General features: G+C 51.4%; 1 protein-coding gene across 1 annotated transcript; it reads left to right on the top strand.

The window, feature by feature from the left end:
* The first annotated feature begins 226 nt into the window (after window positions 1–226).
* LOC103544511 (cytochrome P450 4F3-like) lies at window positions 227–17,531 on the top strand. Its single transcript, XM_070586391.1, is given in 15 exon segments — window positions 227–281; window positions 284–307; window positions 310–392; window positions 394–438; window positions 4,747–4,891; window positions 6,007–6,060; window positions 6,151–6,278; window positions 8,108–8,229; window positions 9,016–9,286; window positions 10,285–10,351; window positions 10,520–10,649; window positions 15,407–15,540; window positions 15,638–15,702; window positions 15,882–15,964; window positions 16,385–17,531. Coding segments are annotated over 15 exon segments (1,569 nt in total). The 5' UTR covers window positions 227–241; the 3' UTR covers window positions 16,563–17,531.
* Window positions 17,532–19,623: the final 2,092 nt, after the last annotated feature.

Genomic DNA, 19,623 nt, shown 5'->3' with positions numbered 1-19,623 from the left:
GCCTGTCTGTTTCTTCCTCTCTCTCTGTATTTCCGAGGACTCTCTCCCCTCTCTGCGCCCTTCTCTGAGCCCTCCCTGCCCTGGCCCCAGCCCTCGCCATTCCTGCCCCTCCCTGTCCTGCTCCTCACACCCTTGATCCTTGCTCTCTTTGTGAGCTGTCTGTCTCTGTGCCTCGAGCTCACCAAGGGCTGGCTTTTGCTGGGCCCCAGGAGCTCGCCCTCCACCCTGTGTGCCCTGCAGGATGCCGCAGCTGAGCCTGTCCTGGCTGGGACTCGGGCCTGTGGCGCCTCCCCGTGGCTGCTCCTGTTGCTGTCGGGGCCTCCTGGCTCCTGGCCCGCGTCCTGGCCTGGTCCTCCACCTTCTATGACATTGTTAATCGCCTGCGATGCTTCCGCGCAGCCCCCCAAACGGAACTGGTTTTGGGGTCACCTGGGCCTGGTGAGTGTGGCAGCAGAGGGGTCTGGGGAGGTGGGGGGATGACTTCCTGAGGGGTTGGGGATGGGGCTCAGGACGGGGCGTGGTCTAGGAGAGCAGAAGTGAGGGGGGGCCCAGGAGGCCCCTCCTTGCTCACTCACTCGTTCCTCTGCTCTGCCATCTGACGCCTTTGCCACGTCCTTGTCCCTCACCCCGAGCCTGCTCGGGAATCCATCGAGCGCAGCTCTGAGGTCTCCCACATCCTTGTCCCCCACCCCAAGCCTGCTCTGGATGCCATCAGTGCAGCTCTGAGGGCGCTCCCACGTCCTTGTCCCCACCCCAAACCTGCTCTGGATGGCCACTCAGTGCAGGCTCTGAGAGTCTCCCACGTCCTTGTCCCTGACCCTAAGCCTGCTCTGGATCCATCAGTGCAGCTCTGAGGGGCTCCCAGGGCGGGCTGCACAGAGTGTGACCCCCTGCCATTCCTGGTCTCACCGCTGAGCTTGAGATGGCCTTGGGGGCACTGGTCCAGGGTCGACTCTGCCTGGCCCGTTTCCTTGAGTCTGCTCATGCTGGGCTGGAGTTGCCACAGGGAATTAACTATGGCCTCCCCACCTCCACCCACTGGGCACCAGCGAGCTCCCCACCCCTTCCTGGGATCCCTTCCTCTCATCCTCCTCTCCTCCCCAAGATGTCTCAATGGTCCCCGTTGTCCAACCTGGAGGAACTAGGCCACTTTCTTCCCTTTCAGAGGCCTGTTCCACTGCCTGCCCTGACACCCAGGCCTTCAGCTTTCACTTGGTCCTGCTCATGCTTAATTAAACGTTATCTGTTCCAGGTAACTCGCTCCACCCATCCCCCACCTTAATGGCAGCTCTGCAGCAGTCATGGCAGGTCCAGCCCAGGGGCGGGTGGACAGCGGTGCACTCACAGGGAGTGTTGAGGACCTGGGTGGAGAGAAGGTGCCTTTACCCGTCTCCTCCACGGCCACAGAGCTGCTGCCTACTCCTCCCGTCCTCTGGACCAGCTAGGGATGAGTGGAACCTTCCTTCCCTTCCCGGGGGCGAGAGCTGCAGCTCAGGCGAGCACTTCCTGTGATTTCACTGTTCTCGTGACAAAGTTCAGAAGGGGATGTTCCAAACTCATCGTGAGGCATTCCTGGGGTTCTGTGTCTTGGGATGTTCTCTGGGCTCTGGGGGCAGCGGGAATGCTGTGATTCCTGCTGGTCTGCCTTCTGCTCTGAGGGCTCAGCTATGGGGGCTGGTCATGGACAGTCTTCCCACCTCCAGCCCCCTCCTGTGTTACCTTGGCTGAGTGACTATTCCTCTCTGGGTCAATTCGCTGAAGTGCTTTGAGTGTTTGTCCTCAGCATCCATGGGAGCAGGGAGGGGTCAGAGGTGAAAAGTTCAACTGCCTGGAGCATCTGGGGCTATTTGTCAGGCTTGGGAATTCTGTAGGACTGGAGAGGACACTTTACCAGGAGCCAACCTCCACTAGTTCCCATTTTGAGGATATGGTCTCAGTTTTTCACTTGGAAAATGCACTATTTATGTGTGTGTCCACCATTCAAAAGAGACAGTCAGGAGGCAAGGTAAGAAACAGAGACAGACAGGACCCACTGTGAGAGACACAGAGACAGACAGGACGCACGGTGAGAGACAGAGGGGCAGAGAGAATCCACTGTGAGAGATAGAAAGAGACATGATGCACTATGAGAGACAGAGAGACAGGATGCATTGTGAGCGAGAGAGACAGACAGGATGCACTGTGAGAGATAGAAGGACAGACAGGAGACACCGTGAGAATAGAAAGAGACATGATGCACAGTGAGAGCTAGAGACAGAAAGGACGCACTGTGAGAGAGAGAAAGACAGACAGGACACACTGTGAGAGCTAGAGAGACAAAGGATGCACTGTGAGAGCTAGAGAGACAGACAGGAGGCACTGTGAGAGATAGAGGGAGACAGAGGATGCACAGTGAGAGATAGAGAGACATACAGAATGCACAGTGAGAGATGGAGAGACAGACACCACACTCTGAGACAGAGCGGGACAGGCGCGAAGCTGTGTGCACAGACTGGCCATCAGAAGAGGTGGGAGCTGCCCTCTGACTGATGCGCAGGGTTGACATGTGTTCTCTGGGGTCTGCCAGGCCTGCTACATCCTTTGTCTGCAAACCCATCACTACTCGGGGCAACTAGAGATCTGTCTGGAGACGCCAGGACTATTAAAGGAGGTGAGAGACACCAGGCCCAGGGACAGTTCCTGAGTTGACCCTCCTGCCCACCAACCTCCCCCTTGAGCACCTCCCCTGTGGCTGCCCCGGCGGCTGCAACCCCTCCCAGGATGAGGGAAATCCGTCTTCTGGAGCCAAGGTCGGCCTCTGTGTGCAGAGCGTGTCTTCTCCCTGTGCCCTGGTTGCACCCTTGGGACTTGGAGAGGCCTCAGGGACCCTCCTCCCTGAGAGGAAAGGAGCAGGAGGAAGCAGGATTCCCCATCCGTGCAGAATCTGGACACAGTGCACGCAGAGGCGGCAGGGGGGAGAGGCCGTGGCTGCTTCTGGGGAGTGACGGCCCCTCCTTGCTTGCAGGTCACCCCCACTGAGCAAGGCATGAGAGTCGTAACTCAGCTGGTGGCCAACTACCCCCAGGGGTTTGTGACCTGGCTGGGCCCCATCATGCCTGTTGTCTCTCTTTGCCACCCTGACATGGTCCCGACTGTCCTCAGTGCCTCAGGTACCCATGCAGAGCTTGTGGTGGTGGCGCCGTGGTGCATCCGAGGGCTTCTAGCTTCTCTCTCCAAGCTTCTGTGCAGCCCCTTCAGGACCCTGGCCCTCTGCCCTCTCCACTCAGTCATCTTCCTCTTTCCTTCCTGTTTTCACCAACCTGCATCTCACCGTCCTCCCTCCACTGCTGTTTGCCCCCTGCCCTGCTGTCCTGGGCACCCCTGGGGCCCCAAGAGTCCTGAATCCAAGTTCTTGTTCTGGGGGATCCTCAATCGTAGAAGACAGGTCTAGACAGAGAGATCCCCGACCTCGAGTGGTGAGGAATGGGCTGGAGGGTGAGGAGTGAGGCAGCCCAGAGGAGAAGCAAGGTCTCTGTGGGGCCAGGCTGGAAGGCTTCCTGGAGCAGGGCTTCTGTAATGGGTCTGAAACAATGAGCAGAAATTTTCTAAAGCAGAGGGCAGAGGGGTGCAGTGGGCAAGATAGCATCTGAGGCCCACTGCCAGGCCTGGCCTCGGCCCCGCCCACCCCCAGGCCAGAGCTTGAGGGCTTGAGGCTGGTGCAGGATCTGGGCTGCTATTTTCATGATGTCCACCTTTGATGGGTTGATTCCTTCCACTCCCTCCTGTGGCTTGTCCTCTTCAAGCTCATGGCCCTCCTGCTCCAGGCCCCAGGAATCGCCCCAAGGAGACCCCACCCCAGCCAGGTTCCCTTCTGCTGCCCCCTGCCTTTCTCACTTCCAGACAGGCCAGGCTGAACAGGGGAACAGGCAGCAGCTGACAGGGACCTTGGCTCCAACACCAAAATGCTGGGCGACTCTAGGCAGGTCCCTGGCTCTCTCTGGCTGCCAGTCTCTTTCAGCTGTGAGTGGTGGAATCTCTACCCTGTATGGTCTAAGCAAAGAAAGGGAATCGACTGACTGTTCAGGTCAGGGATCTTGTCTTCAGGCACGGCTGGATCCAGGTCTCAGACAGTGTCATCAGGAGTCGGTCTTCGTCTGTTAGTTCCGTGTCCCTCTGTGATGGCTTCACTCTCACGCTGGTCAAGATGAGTCCCAGAAGCTCAGCTCCCATGGAAACACGAGCTCGTTCCCAACAGTTCCAGGAAGAGCTGCAGGACTCGCTTTAGTTTGCCTGCTTAGGTCACAGGACCAGTTCCTCATGCAGTCACTGTGACTCCGATTGCCCGGATCGGCAGGCATAGGGTTCTCAGAGCTATTGTTCTGGGGTTCAAGGCAGTTTGATGGTTAAGAACTCAGGCCCTGGATTCAGACAGACCTGGGCTCAGGTCTCAGGCACACCACTTACGACCTGGAAGGCTGTGGGCAAGTGACTTCATATCGTTCAGAGCCTCAGTCTCCTTATCCAGAAAACGGGGATAGGAGACAAGTCAGGTGAACATGGATTCGGGATTCAAATGGGGAAGGACCCTTTCTGTCCCTGTAACTGAGGCACCTCAATTGTCGTGTATGGAAGGTGTGGGGAGGGATCCCAGGAGGAGGATGAGCTGCTGGGTGGGATTCGCGGGGCTCAGGTCTGGGTCTCTGCTCTGCAGGTCCTTCCCTCTGGCCACCTGGAAGGGTGGTTCAGTTCCTCTTTGTTCCTCTCCAGATTCGGAGCTCGGAGGAAGGTCTCCTGTACACACAGGACCTGGCGAGGACCTATGGGGACGTGTGCTGCTGGTGGGTGGGGCCCTGGCATGCGGTCATCCGCATCTTCCACCCCACCTGCATCAAGCCGGTGCTCTTTGCTCCAGGTAGACACCCCACTGGCCACAGCTTGCCTGCTGCTGAGGTCTCTGTGCTGCCTTCAGCTGGGCAGGCGACCTGGTGCAGACAGGAGGGGCCGTGGTGGAGATCACACTGCCTCTGTCTTACCTAGATCCCCACTTGCCTGACCGCTGGTTGTGTCTGCTCATGCCGAGGCTGTGTCTGTGTGATGTCTGCTGTATGGCCCGTCTGGTCACATTTGCATTTCCACCTGGGTCCTAGTTACAGCTGGTATATGTTACACTTGGTTACACGTGGTATATGTTATATTTGGTTACAGCTGCTATATGTTTACTCCTTGGATCAAGTGGCGATGGTCTCAGTCATGTCTAGGGCTCAGCTGTGGTCAGGGACATCGAGGCATGTTGGAGTCTGTCTGGGTCTTGTCTGATGCCGCCTGAGTGTGTCTGGTTCTCCTGCTGGTCGTGTCTGGGTTACGTTTGGGGTTTGTCTGATCTCTGCGACCCGGGTCCCTGAGAGAAATGCCTGAGACCTTATATGAGTCTTGTCTGAGGCAGGTCTTAGCATATTTCTGGATCACAACTGGTCCACGTCTGTGACATTAATGGGACTGCGTTTAAGTCCTGTCTGTAGGACATGCTGAGGTCATGTCTTCGGGTCCATGTCAGAGCACGTTGTGTGATGTCAGGGTGTGTCATGCATGTTGTTTCATGTCAGGACATGTTAGTGCATGGTGAGGCCATGTCAGCTGTCCCAGGAGATGTGAGAGTTGGGCAGACACAGTGTCCCAGGTCCCTGTGAAGGTGTTTTGTAGAGTGCTGGGCTGTGCTCGGGTGTTTAGAACATCTTGGAACCTGTAGGAGCCATGCTGAGCCATGCTGGGGCACGTTGTGCCATGTTGGGATGCATCTAAGCACGTAGGGGTGCGTCTGTGGCATCTGCCCTTGCTCTACTCTACAGTGCAGCCTGGTGTGCTCCCCCTTCACCTCGCCCCTCCTCCCAGCTTCCTCTGCTCTTGCCCCACTCCGTCTAGGCTGGGCATGGAGGGGGAGTGCACACGTCTGGCTGGGGCCCCACCTTGCCTCAAAAGGCCCTCCCCTCCCCCGCTCCATGGCCCCTGATGGCTTATCTCTCATGTCAGCTGCCATCGCGCCTAAGGACATGGTCTTCTACAGATTCCTGAAGCCCTGGCTGGGTGAGTAACTGCGTGTGAGGGGATTGGGGACAACCTTGGGGGCCAGGGGAAGGCCCTCCCTTGCTCACTCTCTGTGGCTGCCCCTACCAGGGGATGGGCTCCTGCTGAGTGGTGGGGACAAGTGGAGCAGGCACCGCCGCATGCTGACACCCGCCTTCCACTTCAACATCCTGAAGTCCTACGTGAGGATTTTCAATGACAGTGTGAACATCATGCATGTGAGTCTCTTGAACCCAAGCTCCTACCTGGAGCCTCGGGGGCAATGGGGGCTCAGAGACATCTTGTCTGGAATTCTGGCTCTTCTGGGTAGCTTTGGGGCCATTGCTTCTCCCTTCTGAGCCTCGGTTTCCTCAGCTGTAAACTGGGGATAATGAGCCTCACTTTGCAGGGTGATCAAGATGACGTAATGGACTCCTGTCCCTGGCACATAGTAGGTGCTCATGTGCTAGTTTCTATGTTTCCCTCTCAGAAGCCTTGGAATCCTGAGACACTGTTGACGATAGTGATGAATATTGCATGTTGAGTCCTGAATATGGAGTAACAAGCCACTTTTCAATATATAAGGTTTCATTATTGCTAACAAGTCTACGAGTCAGTGAGCTGCTTCTTCTGGACGTGGATGGGGTCACTCATGTATCTGTGGTCACTTGTGGGTCAGGTACTTTGCTGTTCTGGGCTCAGTCCTCTCATGTGTTTGGGGCCTGGTTGGCTGCAGGCTGGTCTAGGATGCTCTCAGCTGGGACAATCCTCTCGTGTGGTTCCCTCCCTCCAGAAGGCATTTCAGGCTGTTCACACGGCAGAGGCCGGGTTCCGAGAGGCTGAGAGGAAGCTGCAATGCCTCTTGAGCTGAAGGTTTAGGATGATCACTCATCATTTTTACCACATTGGCCAAAGCAAGTCCAAAGGCCAGCCCAGAATGAAAGGGTGGTGAAATGGGTGCCTTCTCCTCATGGAAGTTCACAGGCACATTGCAAAGGGTGGATGTAGGGAGGTGAAGCCTTGGACGTGGGGGTTTTGTGAAGCGCCTGGGACTTTTCCACACTTGCGAGCTAACAAGTAAGCTCATTACTGTTTTGTGGATCCTGCCAGAAGACATGAGACTCCTGAACCAGAGACAAAGGACAGTTTATTACTCATGGCTCAGCAAACGGCACGTGCCTATTGTTGGTTTGCATTCTTTCTCCATGTCCCCAAATCCCATGAGGACAACACAGGTGGGCTTCCACGGATGCCTGCTCATGCAGTATGTTGCAATGCACAGGAGGAGCACTAGGTTTAGGGACTGTGTGAGTTTCATAGCAATAGGAAGCAAGCCTGATATGTGCCCGGGGGGAGACATTTCCTCTTCCCTCAATGTTGTTTGCTGCAAACACAACTCTGAGAAATGGCCCAGGTGAAAAACATGTTTTTGGCATACCCAGCAAGAATGTGCAGGGTGCTCAGGGCCCATGGAAGACTACCGCTACCAACATAGGGGACAGTATCCTAGCCAATTTATAACAATAGGATGATGAAAGCTAGCATTTATTGAGCACATTCTATATGCTAGAAGTTACATGGCAATTCCATGACGTGTGCTGTCTAATTTAATTTTCATGTCCCTGTGAGGTGGAGATTCTTTTTCCCCATTGCAGATGGTGAAACTGAAGCTGAGAGAGGTTAGGGAGTTGCTTGAGTTCACACAGACGGCAAGTGAGCTAACAAGCGGAGCTGGGATTCCAACCTGGTTTGTCTGACACAAAAGCAGGTCATCTGACCTGTCACTGAGGATTTGACAAGTGGAGCCCAGAGGAAGGCAATGAGCTGGCCAAGGGTGCACAGAGTGTAACAGGCAGAGCCAGGACTGGAATGCAGGTCTCCTGACTCCCAGCCGTGGGGTCTTCATGTCCTCACAGTAACAGCGTCCACTCCCACTCATGCCTGGTCCTCCACAGGACAGGTGCTTGGGTTCAAGAGGCCGGGTCTGGGGAGCCCATCCTGGTGTTGGGTTGGGGCGGGGCTGAGGGGAGGCCAGTCCCAGCCCTGGCTCTGCCGCTTCTCTGTCCAGGCCAAGTGGAAGCGCCTGGCCTCGGAGGGCAGTGCCCATCTGGACATGTTTGAGCACATCAGCCTCATGACCCTCGACAGTCTGCAGAAATGTGTCTTCAGTTTCGACAGTAACTGCCAGGAGTGAGTCCTTGCCCAGGGCCAGGGAACACGCTCTATAGATGCAAGGGAATAGATGGGGGAAGACTGACCATGGCAATCAGAAGGGCCTTCCTGGGTGACAAGGGTCCAAGCTGGACACTGAATGGGGGAATGGAAAAGGGAAAGAGCAATATTTTCAGGTAGTTAGAAATGTTTAATACAGGACAGGAGGCTAGGATGAGCAGAGTGTGTGCAACAGTAAGGAGACACCTGGGAAATGGGGTTGGAGGTATAGGTGGGGGTAGATCTTAATGACATTGAAAAGCTAGGCAAAGCGCTATCAACTTGCTTGAGGTGTCCAGGGAACCATGGAAGGTGTTTGAGCAGATGAGGGTCAAGCTGAGCTTGGACGTCTGACTCTAGAGAAGACTTGTGTAGACACAGGTGGTGTTGACACTGGATGCATGGAGACTCAGGAGGAGGCTAGGTCCATTGTCAGTTGGGAGAGGACAAGGTCTGAGCTGTGTGGACGGTTTTGGAAGGAGAAGGGGCAGATATTGGTAGGAGAGAGAGGAGAGAAGCGTGATGTCTCAGCTGTGCCCTGGGCACCTGGCACATGGAGGCAGCTCACAGAGACTAGGAAGCAGGGAGAGAAGAAAGACTGGAGAGTCATGTCTCCTGGATCCTCCCCACCATCCATCTGTGGGGCCATCTGTTCCTGGAGACTCAGTTTCCCCATGGGCTGTCGGACCTGGCTTCTGGTGGGAGGTGCTTCCTGGGCTTCAGGTGAGCTAAGTTGTTGCCTCCCTTCATGCCCACATCCTGCAGGAAGCCTAGTGAATATATTGCTGCCATCTTGGAGCTCAGTGCCCTTGTGACAAAGCGGCACCAGCAAATCATCCTGCACATGGACTTCCTGTACCACCTCACCAGTGACGGACGGCGCTTCCGTAGGGCCTGCCGCCTGGTGCATGACTTCACAGATTCTGTCATCCAGGAGCGGCGCCGCACCCTCCCTGATCAGGGTCTTGATGACCTCCTCAAGGCCAAGGCTAAGGTCAAGACTTTGGACTTCATCGATGTGCTCCTGCTGGCTAAGGTGGGCTTCTCTGGGACCTGAATTCAAGAAGTAGAATGCACCTTGATTTCAAATGCGAGATAGAAGAACTTGGACCTGACCCAGAGGGAAGTGGGGAGCCATGGAAGGTGCTTGAGGACGGGAGGGATGGGTCAGGGGTATGTTTTAGAGATGACTGTGTGGAATGCAGGCTCTGGGGAGCTGTTAAGTGTGAAACTGATGCTGGGCAGGGCCTGAGACTTTACTCTACTTAATAAGTTAGTCATATACAGATATACATATGACTAACTTATGAAGTCTAATATATATATATTATATCTATGTCAGAACCCTGGCTCAGAGCAGCCCACTTATTGCTCACAGCAGTAACAGTAGCCAGAGCAGAAGTGTGGCTCTGGTTCCCAATTTCCAAGTTCCTGTGAGGGTGGCGTGATGTTTTTACCTGTGCATGCAGCCATGCTTGCATCACGAGAGAGGTGCACCCACAGTATGAACCTTGGAACTTAGGACAGCTGACTCATCTGTCCCTTCTTCCTTATGGTGAGAGAGACAAGGAGAGGAGGAGAAGGAGAATCTTCTGGAATATAAGCAGATCTTCAGTGAGAAGGCAAAGTCTGTAGGTTCTGTAGGGTTATCTCCAGGGGAGATAAGGAATCTCTGGATCTACCATCCAACAACGTGAGCAAATGGCTCTGGAGCGATGCTCAATGTCTAACTTCCAAGGCAAGTTGCCAGTCAATCATCCTGCAGCTTGGGTTGCCAATATATTTTTCTCAGAAAGCCTTCATCACGTAGAACCATGGAAATGTTCACGGATCATTGATTCCTCCCACCAGGGACAAGAGAGGAGGCAAGGATGCCAAGGAGGAGGCCTGTGGGGTGGGGCCTCTGGGGATAGGGACCAAGGAAGGTCCAGGAGTGCAGGGTTGGCTTGGGTTCCTGGGTGGATGATGGAGCTTCAGAGATTGTCTCAGGGCCCCTAGGAGCCGGTGATGTGGGGGGTCTTGCTTTCTCTCCAGGATGAAGATGGGAAGGAACTGTCAGATGAGGACATCCGAGCTGAAGCTGACACCTTTATGTTTGCGGGTGAGATTACAGAAGGGGCAGGGGTTTCTCTATCCCAGGGACTTGGCTGGTGGCCCCTGGACCAGCCCATAGTCCCCCATCCTCCCTGAGGGCCTCAATGTAAGGACGCTGTCCACCTTCTGGTGCTGAAGCCTCCCAGAAACGCAAACTTGTCTGGCTGCCTCTCAGGACATGACACCACAGCCAGCGGCCTCGCCTGGGTCCTGTACAACCTCGCGAGGCACCCGGAGCACCAGGAGCGGTGCCGGCAGGAGGTGCGAGAGCTCCTGAGGGACCGCGAGCCTAAAGAGATTGAGTGGTGAGTGCAGGTGCACATGGTCTATTCCTGACACCCTCTGCTGGCTCTGCGCCCCAGCTGGGAGTGGGAAGGTCTTTTCGTCCATTCTGTGATTTTTGCTTAGTGGGAATAGGAGCAGAGCCCAGAGGTGGGGTCAGGTACCCAGCCCGGGTCTCTAAGGACAGGTTACAGCCTTCTGGGTAGAAGATCTGGACGGCAAGAGAATTAGTGCAATGTGTGAGGGCAGATCATGCCCCTTAGAACCTGTTCAGAGAGTGAACCTCCCTTCTGCTCCCTTACTTTTCTCTCTGAAATCACATTCTTTCAAACATCTTCACCGCCTGGATGTTTGCTGGGCTCCTAACTCCTATCATATTGTTCAGTCCAGTGTTCACAGGGGACACCTGAGGATTGAAGTCACTCAACTCTTGTCCATGAACACCTGCTCCTTCATCCACCCAGTCCCCATTCAGTGAACACTGCCATACTGCCTGCCCATCCCCAACTCTGTGCCGTCCCCAACTCTTCCCAGCCCTATCCTGTGTCCTGGAGACCCGGGAAGCACCCAGACCTGGCCTGTGCCTTCCAGGAGCTCCCAGCCTGGAGGGGGATCGTCCCAGGTCAGGACACTCCCAGTCCACATGGGCAGGACCTGTGTTCAGAGCAGATAGGCAAGACTGAGGGTGGAGAGAGTTCTCAGCTGAGACCTTGAATGCTGATCAGTAGACATTTGGGTGTAGTTGTGTGCGGTTCTGTCAAGAAGATAGTGTGGGCAAAAGTGATGGGGAGGGGAAGGGCACAGGAAGAGGGAGAGGGGGAGGGAAGGTAGCAGAGAGGGAGAGACAAAGAGCGGGAGAGAGGGAGGGAATGGAGGAGGGGGAAGGAGAGAGAGAGAAAGGAGAGGGAAGGAGGGAGCAAGAGAGGGAGAAAGAGAGTGGGGGATGGAGAGACAAAGGAAGGGAAGGAGAGAGGAAGGGAGGGAGAATGAGAGAGAGAGAGAGTGACTCATGGTGAGATGATGAGGCTGGGAGATGGCAGGAGAGGCCGGTTGTGGAAGACTTTAGTGAAATGTTAAGGGCTCCATCTTTAACTCAAAGGCAATGGAGAACCAAGGAAAGTGTTTGAGCAGCAGGAGGACAGGTGAGATCTGGGTAGCAGAGAGAGATTTCTAGGGCTGGGGGGCCTGCTGGAGAGGACAAGCTGTAGGATCGGGCCCAGGGAGGAGATTCGAGGCCTGAGCCAGGCCAGGGGCTGGGGGATGGTGAGGAGATGTTGGACTGGACAGGCGTTTTGGAGGAAGTGTTCACTCCAAGTCTTGCTCAGCACAGCGGTCCTGTGAGGTGGAGAAACACTTTTATTGTTTTTAATCCAAGACTTAACCAAAATTATGCACTTAGTAAAAAAGAAGAGTGCAAAAGAATTTGCAATAAAAATGGACTTCCTTCTTAATCTGCACCCTGTGGGTAACTCTTGTCAATGAATTCCTGTGCCTCCTTTTAGAAGACATCTATCCTTAGACCCACATTTATATGACTCCTCTCTTTCTGTCTCTGTCCAGGTGGGAGTTCAGGTGTGCACATTAAAAGTATAACTTTGAACTCTTTACTTTTTCTTGAAGAATGAGTTTTGGAAAAGTGGTTTTGAATGACATAAACCACGGTGAGAACAAGTTCTTATTGCACTAAATGAGACATTACAGAGAAGACTAGGGTTATCCTTGACACAGTAAGTTTGGTTAACGTCCATCACCACACACAGTTACAAACTTTTCTTTCTTGTGATGAGAACTTTCAAGATCTACTCTTTTAGCAGCTTTCAAATATATAATACAGTATTGTTAATTAAACTCACTGTGTTGTACCTTACATCTCTTTGGGCTACTTTGGGCTAATTTTTATGAAGTCAGATCTGTCAGAATTTTCTTTTGCAGACATTCCCTCCATCCATACCCTAGGGTTCTGTGGGTTTCCTTAACTAGATGTTAAGTTTTCACGTATTCATGTGTCTGTCTCTCAGCTTTCTATTCTGTTCCATGGGTCTATTTTCCTCTCCTTGCAGAGGTGCTACACTGTTTTTTTAACTCCTGCATATTTGTGATAAATCTTAACATACAGTAGAGTTCCTCTTCTTTTTAATCTTTCAATTTTAAATTGACTTAGCTCTTCATCGCCTTTTATTTTCCCAGAAACAATTTTGGAGTAGGTTTATCAAGTTCTTTAAAATGTCAGGTACATTTTCATTTGAATTGCATATATTCTACTGGTTGACTTGAATGTATGATTGGCCTGTGGAAAATGGATTATTGCACAATATTAACACACACTATCCCAGAGTGTGGAATGGATATCCGTTTCTGGATATTCAAAAAATCTTTAGTTTGTTAATAGAGTCTAAAATTTTTGCATAGACATTTTATGCACATTTTGTTAAATTAATCCTTAGATATATTTGTTGCTATGGTGAATCATATCTTCTATTTGGATTGAGAGAAGTTTATAAATTCAGTAGGAACATGCAGATTTCAGATTTTTGCCAATTTTAATCCAGGTATTCTATATAAATATTATTATAATCTTCTCTCTTGTTGTCTTTTCTAATTGGTTGTTGCTTATACATAGAAAAACCAATAATTTGTGCCTATAAATTTTGTGCCTAATGAATATAGTAAATACCAAAGAGGGAGTCTCATGTAAATAGGAAAAATGAAGATCGTTTAATTAAAGATCTTGGAACAACTGGGAAGCTACCTGGAAAACAGTTAATTCAAACTGTGTTTATGTATTATAAGAATACAACATCTAGATGAATCAAAGATTTAAAATAAAAAATAAAGGAGTCTTAAAACTCTAGTTCTAGTCTAAAAACCCTGGAAAAATTGTTTTATAGTTCCAGGGTAGGGAAGGCCCTATTTTTTAAACTGTATTCTATTTTACTTTTTATCAAGATTATGATAGTTTACAACATTGTGAAATTTCAGTTGTACATTATTATTTGCCAGCCATATTGTAGGTGCACCCCTTCACCCTTTGTGCCCACCCTCCCAGTCCCCCTTTCCCCTGGTAACCACTAATCTGTTCTCCTTGTCCACATGTTTAACTTCCGCATGTGAGTGGAGTCATACAGAGATTGTCTTTCTCTATCTGGCTTATTTCATTTAACATAATACCTCAAGGTCCATCCATGTTGTCATGAATGGGACAATTTTATCCTATTTTATGACTGAATAGTATTCCATTGTATATATATACCATATCTTCTTTATCCACTCATCAGTCAATGGGCACTTCGGTTGCTTCCACGTCTTGGCTATTATGAATAATGCTGCAATGAACATAGGGTTGCATGGGTCTCTTTGAATTGCTGATTTCAAGTTCTTTGGATAGATACCTAGTAGTGGGATGGCGGGGTCATATGGGATCTCTATTTTTAATTTTTTGGGAAGTCTCCATAGTGTTTTCCACAGTGGCTGCACCAGTTTGCATTCCCACCAGCAGTGTATGAGGGTTCCTTTTTCCGCACAACCTCTCCAACATTTGTTATTTTTGTTTTGGTTATTTTAGCCATTCTAACGTGTGTAAGGTGATATCTTAGTGTAGTTTTGATTTGCATTTCCCTGATGATCAGCGATGATGAACGTCTTTTCATGTGCCTATTGGCCATCCATATATCTTCTTTGGAGAAATGTCTGTTCATGTCTCCTGCCCATTTTTTGATCAGGTTGTTTGATTTTTTGTTGTTGAGTTGTGTGAGTTCTTTACATATTATGGAGATTAATCCTTTGTTGGATATTTGGTTTGCAAGTATTTTTTTTCCCATTTGGTGGGTTGTGTTTTTGTTTCAATCCTGTTTTCCCTTGGGGAAGGCCCAACTTTTGTCACAAGTCCCAGGAGATAGACAAGAAGAGATTGATATGCTATTAAATGAAAAAGATACAGAGCAGTATTTGTAGTATATAATATGCCATTTTATAACTTTTTTTAAGATGCAAAAACATAACTCTGGAAGGATACATCAAAAATAACAATCTAATCAAACTATAAAGAGGGGAAATGAGTGGTGTTGGGCCACAGGGACAGTGTTTTATAGTTTTCTAATTTGAACCAGTTAACTGTATCAGCTATTAAAAATTCAAATCACCACACAAGAAGAAGGGAGTGAAAGAAAAAGAATTCAGCCCCGTTACCAGATCTTCGATGCTTATAATTTTTTTTCTGGGGGACTCTCATGTTTTCTAAGTGTAAAATCACTCTCTACCAAAAGTGACATGTTTATCCCCACATTTCGAATTGAGCTACACTCCTTTTTTCCCTTGTCTAATTGCATTAGCTCGTATCTCTAGCACGGTGATAAATAAGAGCAAAACATTGGAGCTGTTTCTTTCATTTCTTAATAATTCCTTTGCCTTTTGATTTTACTTTCTTGCCATAAAAATTATTTTATTTTATGCAAATTTGAAAACCATTTTATGGTTGGCTTTTGGGTGTTGTGTTTTGCTCAGAAAAGCTTTAAAAAATATCTAGCTGATGTTCTCAGTCTGGCACTTGTGTAATATTGCTTTTCTTTCAAACCACAGTATTGAGATGTGACTGACATACAAAAAGCTGTTCACATTTAATGTACACAACTTAGTGAGTTTGGAGATGTGTGATCCATCTGGAATTTATCCTGTTATAGGAGTGAGGGTCAGAGGAAGGTGGAGAGAGGCTCTAACGGGGCAGGAGGAGGGCTGAGGGGTCTCTGTTTTGGCTCCCTGGATAATTGTTCAGGGGTTTCCTTAGGGACGACCTGACCCAGTTGCCCTTCCTGACCATGTGCATCAAGGAGAGTCTGCGGTTGCATCCCCCAGTGACAATGGTCTCCCGCTGCTGCACCCAGGACATTGTGCTCCCGGATGGCCGGGTCATCCCCAAAGGTGCCCTCAACGTCAAGGGGAAGAGCATCCTGGGCAGGAAAAGGGGCCCGTCTGCCAGCGGGGGACCTCTTCCTGACCGGCCCCTCGTCTCCCACAGGTGTTATCTGCCTCATCAGCATTTTCGGGACCCACCACAACCCATCCGTGTGGCCAGACCCTGAGGTGCTGCCTCCCCCCACTCTCATCCTTGTCTGCTCCCCTAAGGGGACCCAGGGGAGGGCGCAGGGTTCTGACCTGACAAATGAGACATCACCTCCCCCCATCATACACACGTCTGACTCTCCAAGGCTGGAGGTCCTGGGAGAACCCACCCAGCAGCCCTGTCTTGGCCTCGCCCCCAGGTTTATGATCCCTTTCGCTTCGACCCAGAAAACACCAAGGAGAGGTCACCTCTGGCCTTTATTCCCTTCTCAGCGGGGCCCAGGTGAGGACGGCAGGCATCTGAGGTGGGGATGTGGTGATGGGGGCGGGGGTCTGGGATTGAGATCCCAACATGACTGTGAGGGCGGGAAAAGGGGAAAAGTGAAGATGGGCAGAGTTCCAGCTCTCCTTCCCCCCTGCCCCGGAGGTTATGGGTAATGGTCTGGGGCCTGGGGTCCTCGGTGTGCTCAGAGCCCCTGCCCCCTGTCTGCTGGTCTGAGCTCGGGCTGCAGGCTGGGCCAGGCTCAGGGGATGTGCAAGCCCTGGCGGAGGCCCAGGCTTCTCTCTGCCTGCGGGCAGGGATGGGGGTCTCTGGACAGGTTCCGGCGCGATGGTGCGGGCATGGGGGTCCCGGGACAGGTTCCGGCGCGATGGTGCGGGGATGAGGGTCCTGGGCGCCTTCGAGCCCCCACTCCTGCCGCAGGAACTGCATCGGGCAGACGTTCGCCATGACGGAGATGAAGGTGGTCCTGGCGCTCACGCTGCTGCGCTTCCGCATCCTGCCGGCCGGGGAGGAGCCGCGCAGGAAGCCGGAGCTGATCCTGCGCGCCGAGGGCGGACTGTGGCTGCGGGTGGAGCCGCTGAGAGCGGGCCACCAGTGACCCGCGGCCTCCCGACCCGGGATCCACCCCGACCCCACACCTCACTGTGCAGATTCCCAGCAATAAATCTGTGCTGTCACCTCTGCCCCAGCCTATCGGGAGCCAGCAGGGGGCGGTGGTGGCTGCGGAGGATGGGGAGGGGACGTGGTGGGTGGAGGCGGGGCCGGTGTCTCTGAGGCCGACACCCTGCCTGCCCCTCCCGCTGACCACAGGGCCACACGCCACTCGAGGGTTCTTCTAGAAACCAACGAGGGACTTCATCCTGTGGGCAGTAGGGAGCTGTGGGAGGTATCTGAGCAGGAGGGGGCCAGGGTGGAGGACGGACGTAAGGGGCACATTTGAGGCTCTGAGCCAGGGAGGAGAACCTGTGCTCTGAGCACTCTGACCTCGGTTCCCTCTCCTAATATACCCAATCTTTCCTCACCTCAGAACCCTTCGCTATGTATCTGTGGTTACTGTGTTACTGTCTTGACTTGAACATGACAAGCCGGATGCTTTATAGTGTGTTGTGTTGTCTGTCCCTGTTGCAGTGTCTGCTGTTTTTGCTGGTTTTCACTCCTAGGGTCAGTGTTCTTGTGTGCCTGGTTACCACTGCCGGGGTAGTGGCTGCCATATTTGAAATAATATCCATCGAATTTGAAGGAGGCAGCTTTCTGTAAGAGGAATCCTAGGAGCCGTGCTGGGTGAGGATGAAGTTAAATGAAGTTCAAGGCTCATGGTGCCCAAGGCCACCAGGAAGATTAAAGTCAAGGCGAAGTGACACTTGCAGGCTCCTCCTCTTCCATTTGCTGTCATGTTGAGGGTGGAGCTTTGTGAGGTCTCCACCAACGTGAGGAGCGCTCCCCTCCTGGCCTCTCCCTGGGCTCTGCCTTTTCTCTCCCCACCACGAGGACATCCAAACAGGGATTCACATTTTCTTGGCTGGAGAAATGCCTCCAGGGTAATAAAATGAACATAATGTTCATTTTATCTCTGGGTTTCTGTTTTCATTTGAGTAGTGTCTTCCTAATTCTTTACTGTCTTTTCAGGTCGTTATTCATTTAAGAAACTGGGAAGGTATCCAGCTTTGAGAGTTGTTTTTAGAAACCTGAAAGTTTAATCCGAGTAGCCTGGCTTTCCATTCATGGAAAACAGAAGTCTCAATTGGGATTTTAAGTGGTCGTGGTCCAGTTATGACTCCACTCTTGGATGTAGTAGGAATGGTGGTTGCCTTTAAGCGTATAGATTTCCAGGCCATAAGAGCCCGCAGCAGGTTAAGGGGAGGCCTGCACATCACCCAGACTCTGGACTCTGGGCTGAATGGAGGCAGCAGGTGGACTTTGGGTTTGACTCTCTTGGGATGTTGTGAGTGTGTTCCTTGTCTAGGAAGAAGGGTACACACGGGATGTTTTGGTAGTCAACAGGACGGCCTGTTCGGGGACTGCTAATTGTGTATCGGGATATGCATTTTGCTCTCTTAGAATCCTTAGTTTTTAGGTATGCACATGGCTGGCTGAAACACAAATTATACTTGAAAGCTTTTCTTGAAGGTAGACTGGTTAAAGAACTGTACCGTGTCCCATATGGAGAAGTCAAAGATTGCTTAGTAATTCCGGGAACCTTCTTGAAGAGACAGCTGAGATGCTCTCCCTGTCCAGTCTTCCCCTCTCCTCCTTCCTGCTGCGTGGAACATTGAGGTGGTGGCTGGAGCTCCATCTTGGGTCACAAGGACGAGACTACTCTTTGGGGCGGGTGGAGCAGACACCTCGATGCCATCAGGGTCAAATGACCCTGGATCAACCACATCCTGGAGTTGTACTACCAATGTCACAATCTCAGTCTGCTCTTTACCAGCTGTGTGGCTTGTGGAGAATTGTTTCTCTCTCTGAGCCTCAGTTCCTTTCCTCTGAAGTGTAGGCACTTTACCGCACTGCTGTGGAGAGTGAATAAGCAGGCATGTGCAGCATGACTGGGTCAATATCTGGTGGTGATCATCACTCACTGAGGGTTGCTTTCCTCCCTTTTGACCCTCTTTTTGTATCCAATCCTAAAATTTAAAATGTTATAAAGTCTTGAAGCTTACATTTAAGTTTTGAGGAATCTGGCACCCAGCTGTTGAAGAGAAGTGTCATTAGAATATTCAGTGAGTCCAAAATATCCATAGTTATGTCTGAGAAATTACAAGGGCGTTCGATGTGAAGCTGGCCTGAAGCTAGGAAGTGAAAATGGTTTTTTTACCCAGAGAAGCATGACCCGGACTTCATTTTAGTCTGGACATTCCAGGAAGTGGGGGTCACGCTGGTCTGCAATACCGATAGGAATGTGGAGGGGGTGGCAGTGAGGCTGTTTCCTTCAGCACCTGGGACAGCGGCCGTCCCTGGACTGGCTCCTGTCAGGCTGCAGTGGGTCCGGGGGTACAGGGTACAAGTCTCAGAGCCTATCAGGAGCCCACAGATTGAGGGCCTGGACTGGTTGGGTAAGAAGCACATGAAAAGTTACTCAGCATCACAGCCACTAGGGAAATGCCAATCAATGCCACAATTGATACCACTCACAACCACTAGGATGGCAAGAAAATAAAAAAGGGAAAATAAGGAGTGTGGACGAGGATGTGGAGTGATTGGGACCCTCAGACACTGCTGGTGTGAATGTAAAATGGTGCAGCCATGAGGGAAAACCGTTTGTTGGTTCCTCTATAAATTTAACCTAGAATTACCGTATGACCCACGCCCAGGTATATTCCCCAAAGAATTGAAAACATGTGTTCAAGCCAAAATTTGTACATGAAAGTCCACAGTGACACTATTCACAACTGCCAAAAGTTTGATTTTTGGGAAATAATCCAAATATTCATTAACAGATGAATGGTAAGCAAAATGTGGTCCATCCACACGAAGGAATTTTGTTTGGTCATAAAAAGGAATGAAGCACTGACATATCCTACAACTGGGATGAACATTGAAAGCATGATGTTAAGTGAAAGGAGCCAGACACAAAAGGTCACATATTGTACAATTCCACATACGTGAAATGTCCAGAATGGGCAAATCCATAGAGACAGCAAGCCGATTGGTGTTCGTCA

Source organism: Equus przewalskii, chromosome 20 (genome assembly GCF_037783145.1).
Source record: "Equus przewalskii isolate Varuska chromosome 20, EquPr2, whole genome shotgun sequence".
In the NCBI taxonomy this organism is placed as follows: Eukaryota; Metazoa; Chordata; class Mammalia; order Perissodactyla; family Equidae; genus Equus; species Equus przewalskii.
This window is presented reverse-complemented; position numbering and strand designations above follow the sequence as displayed.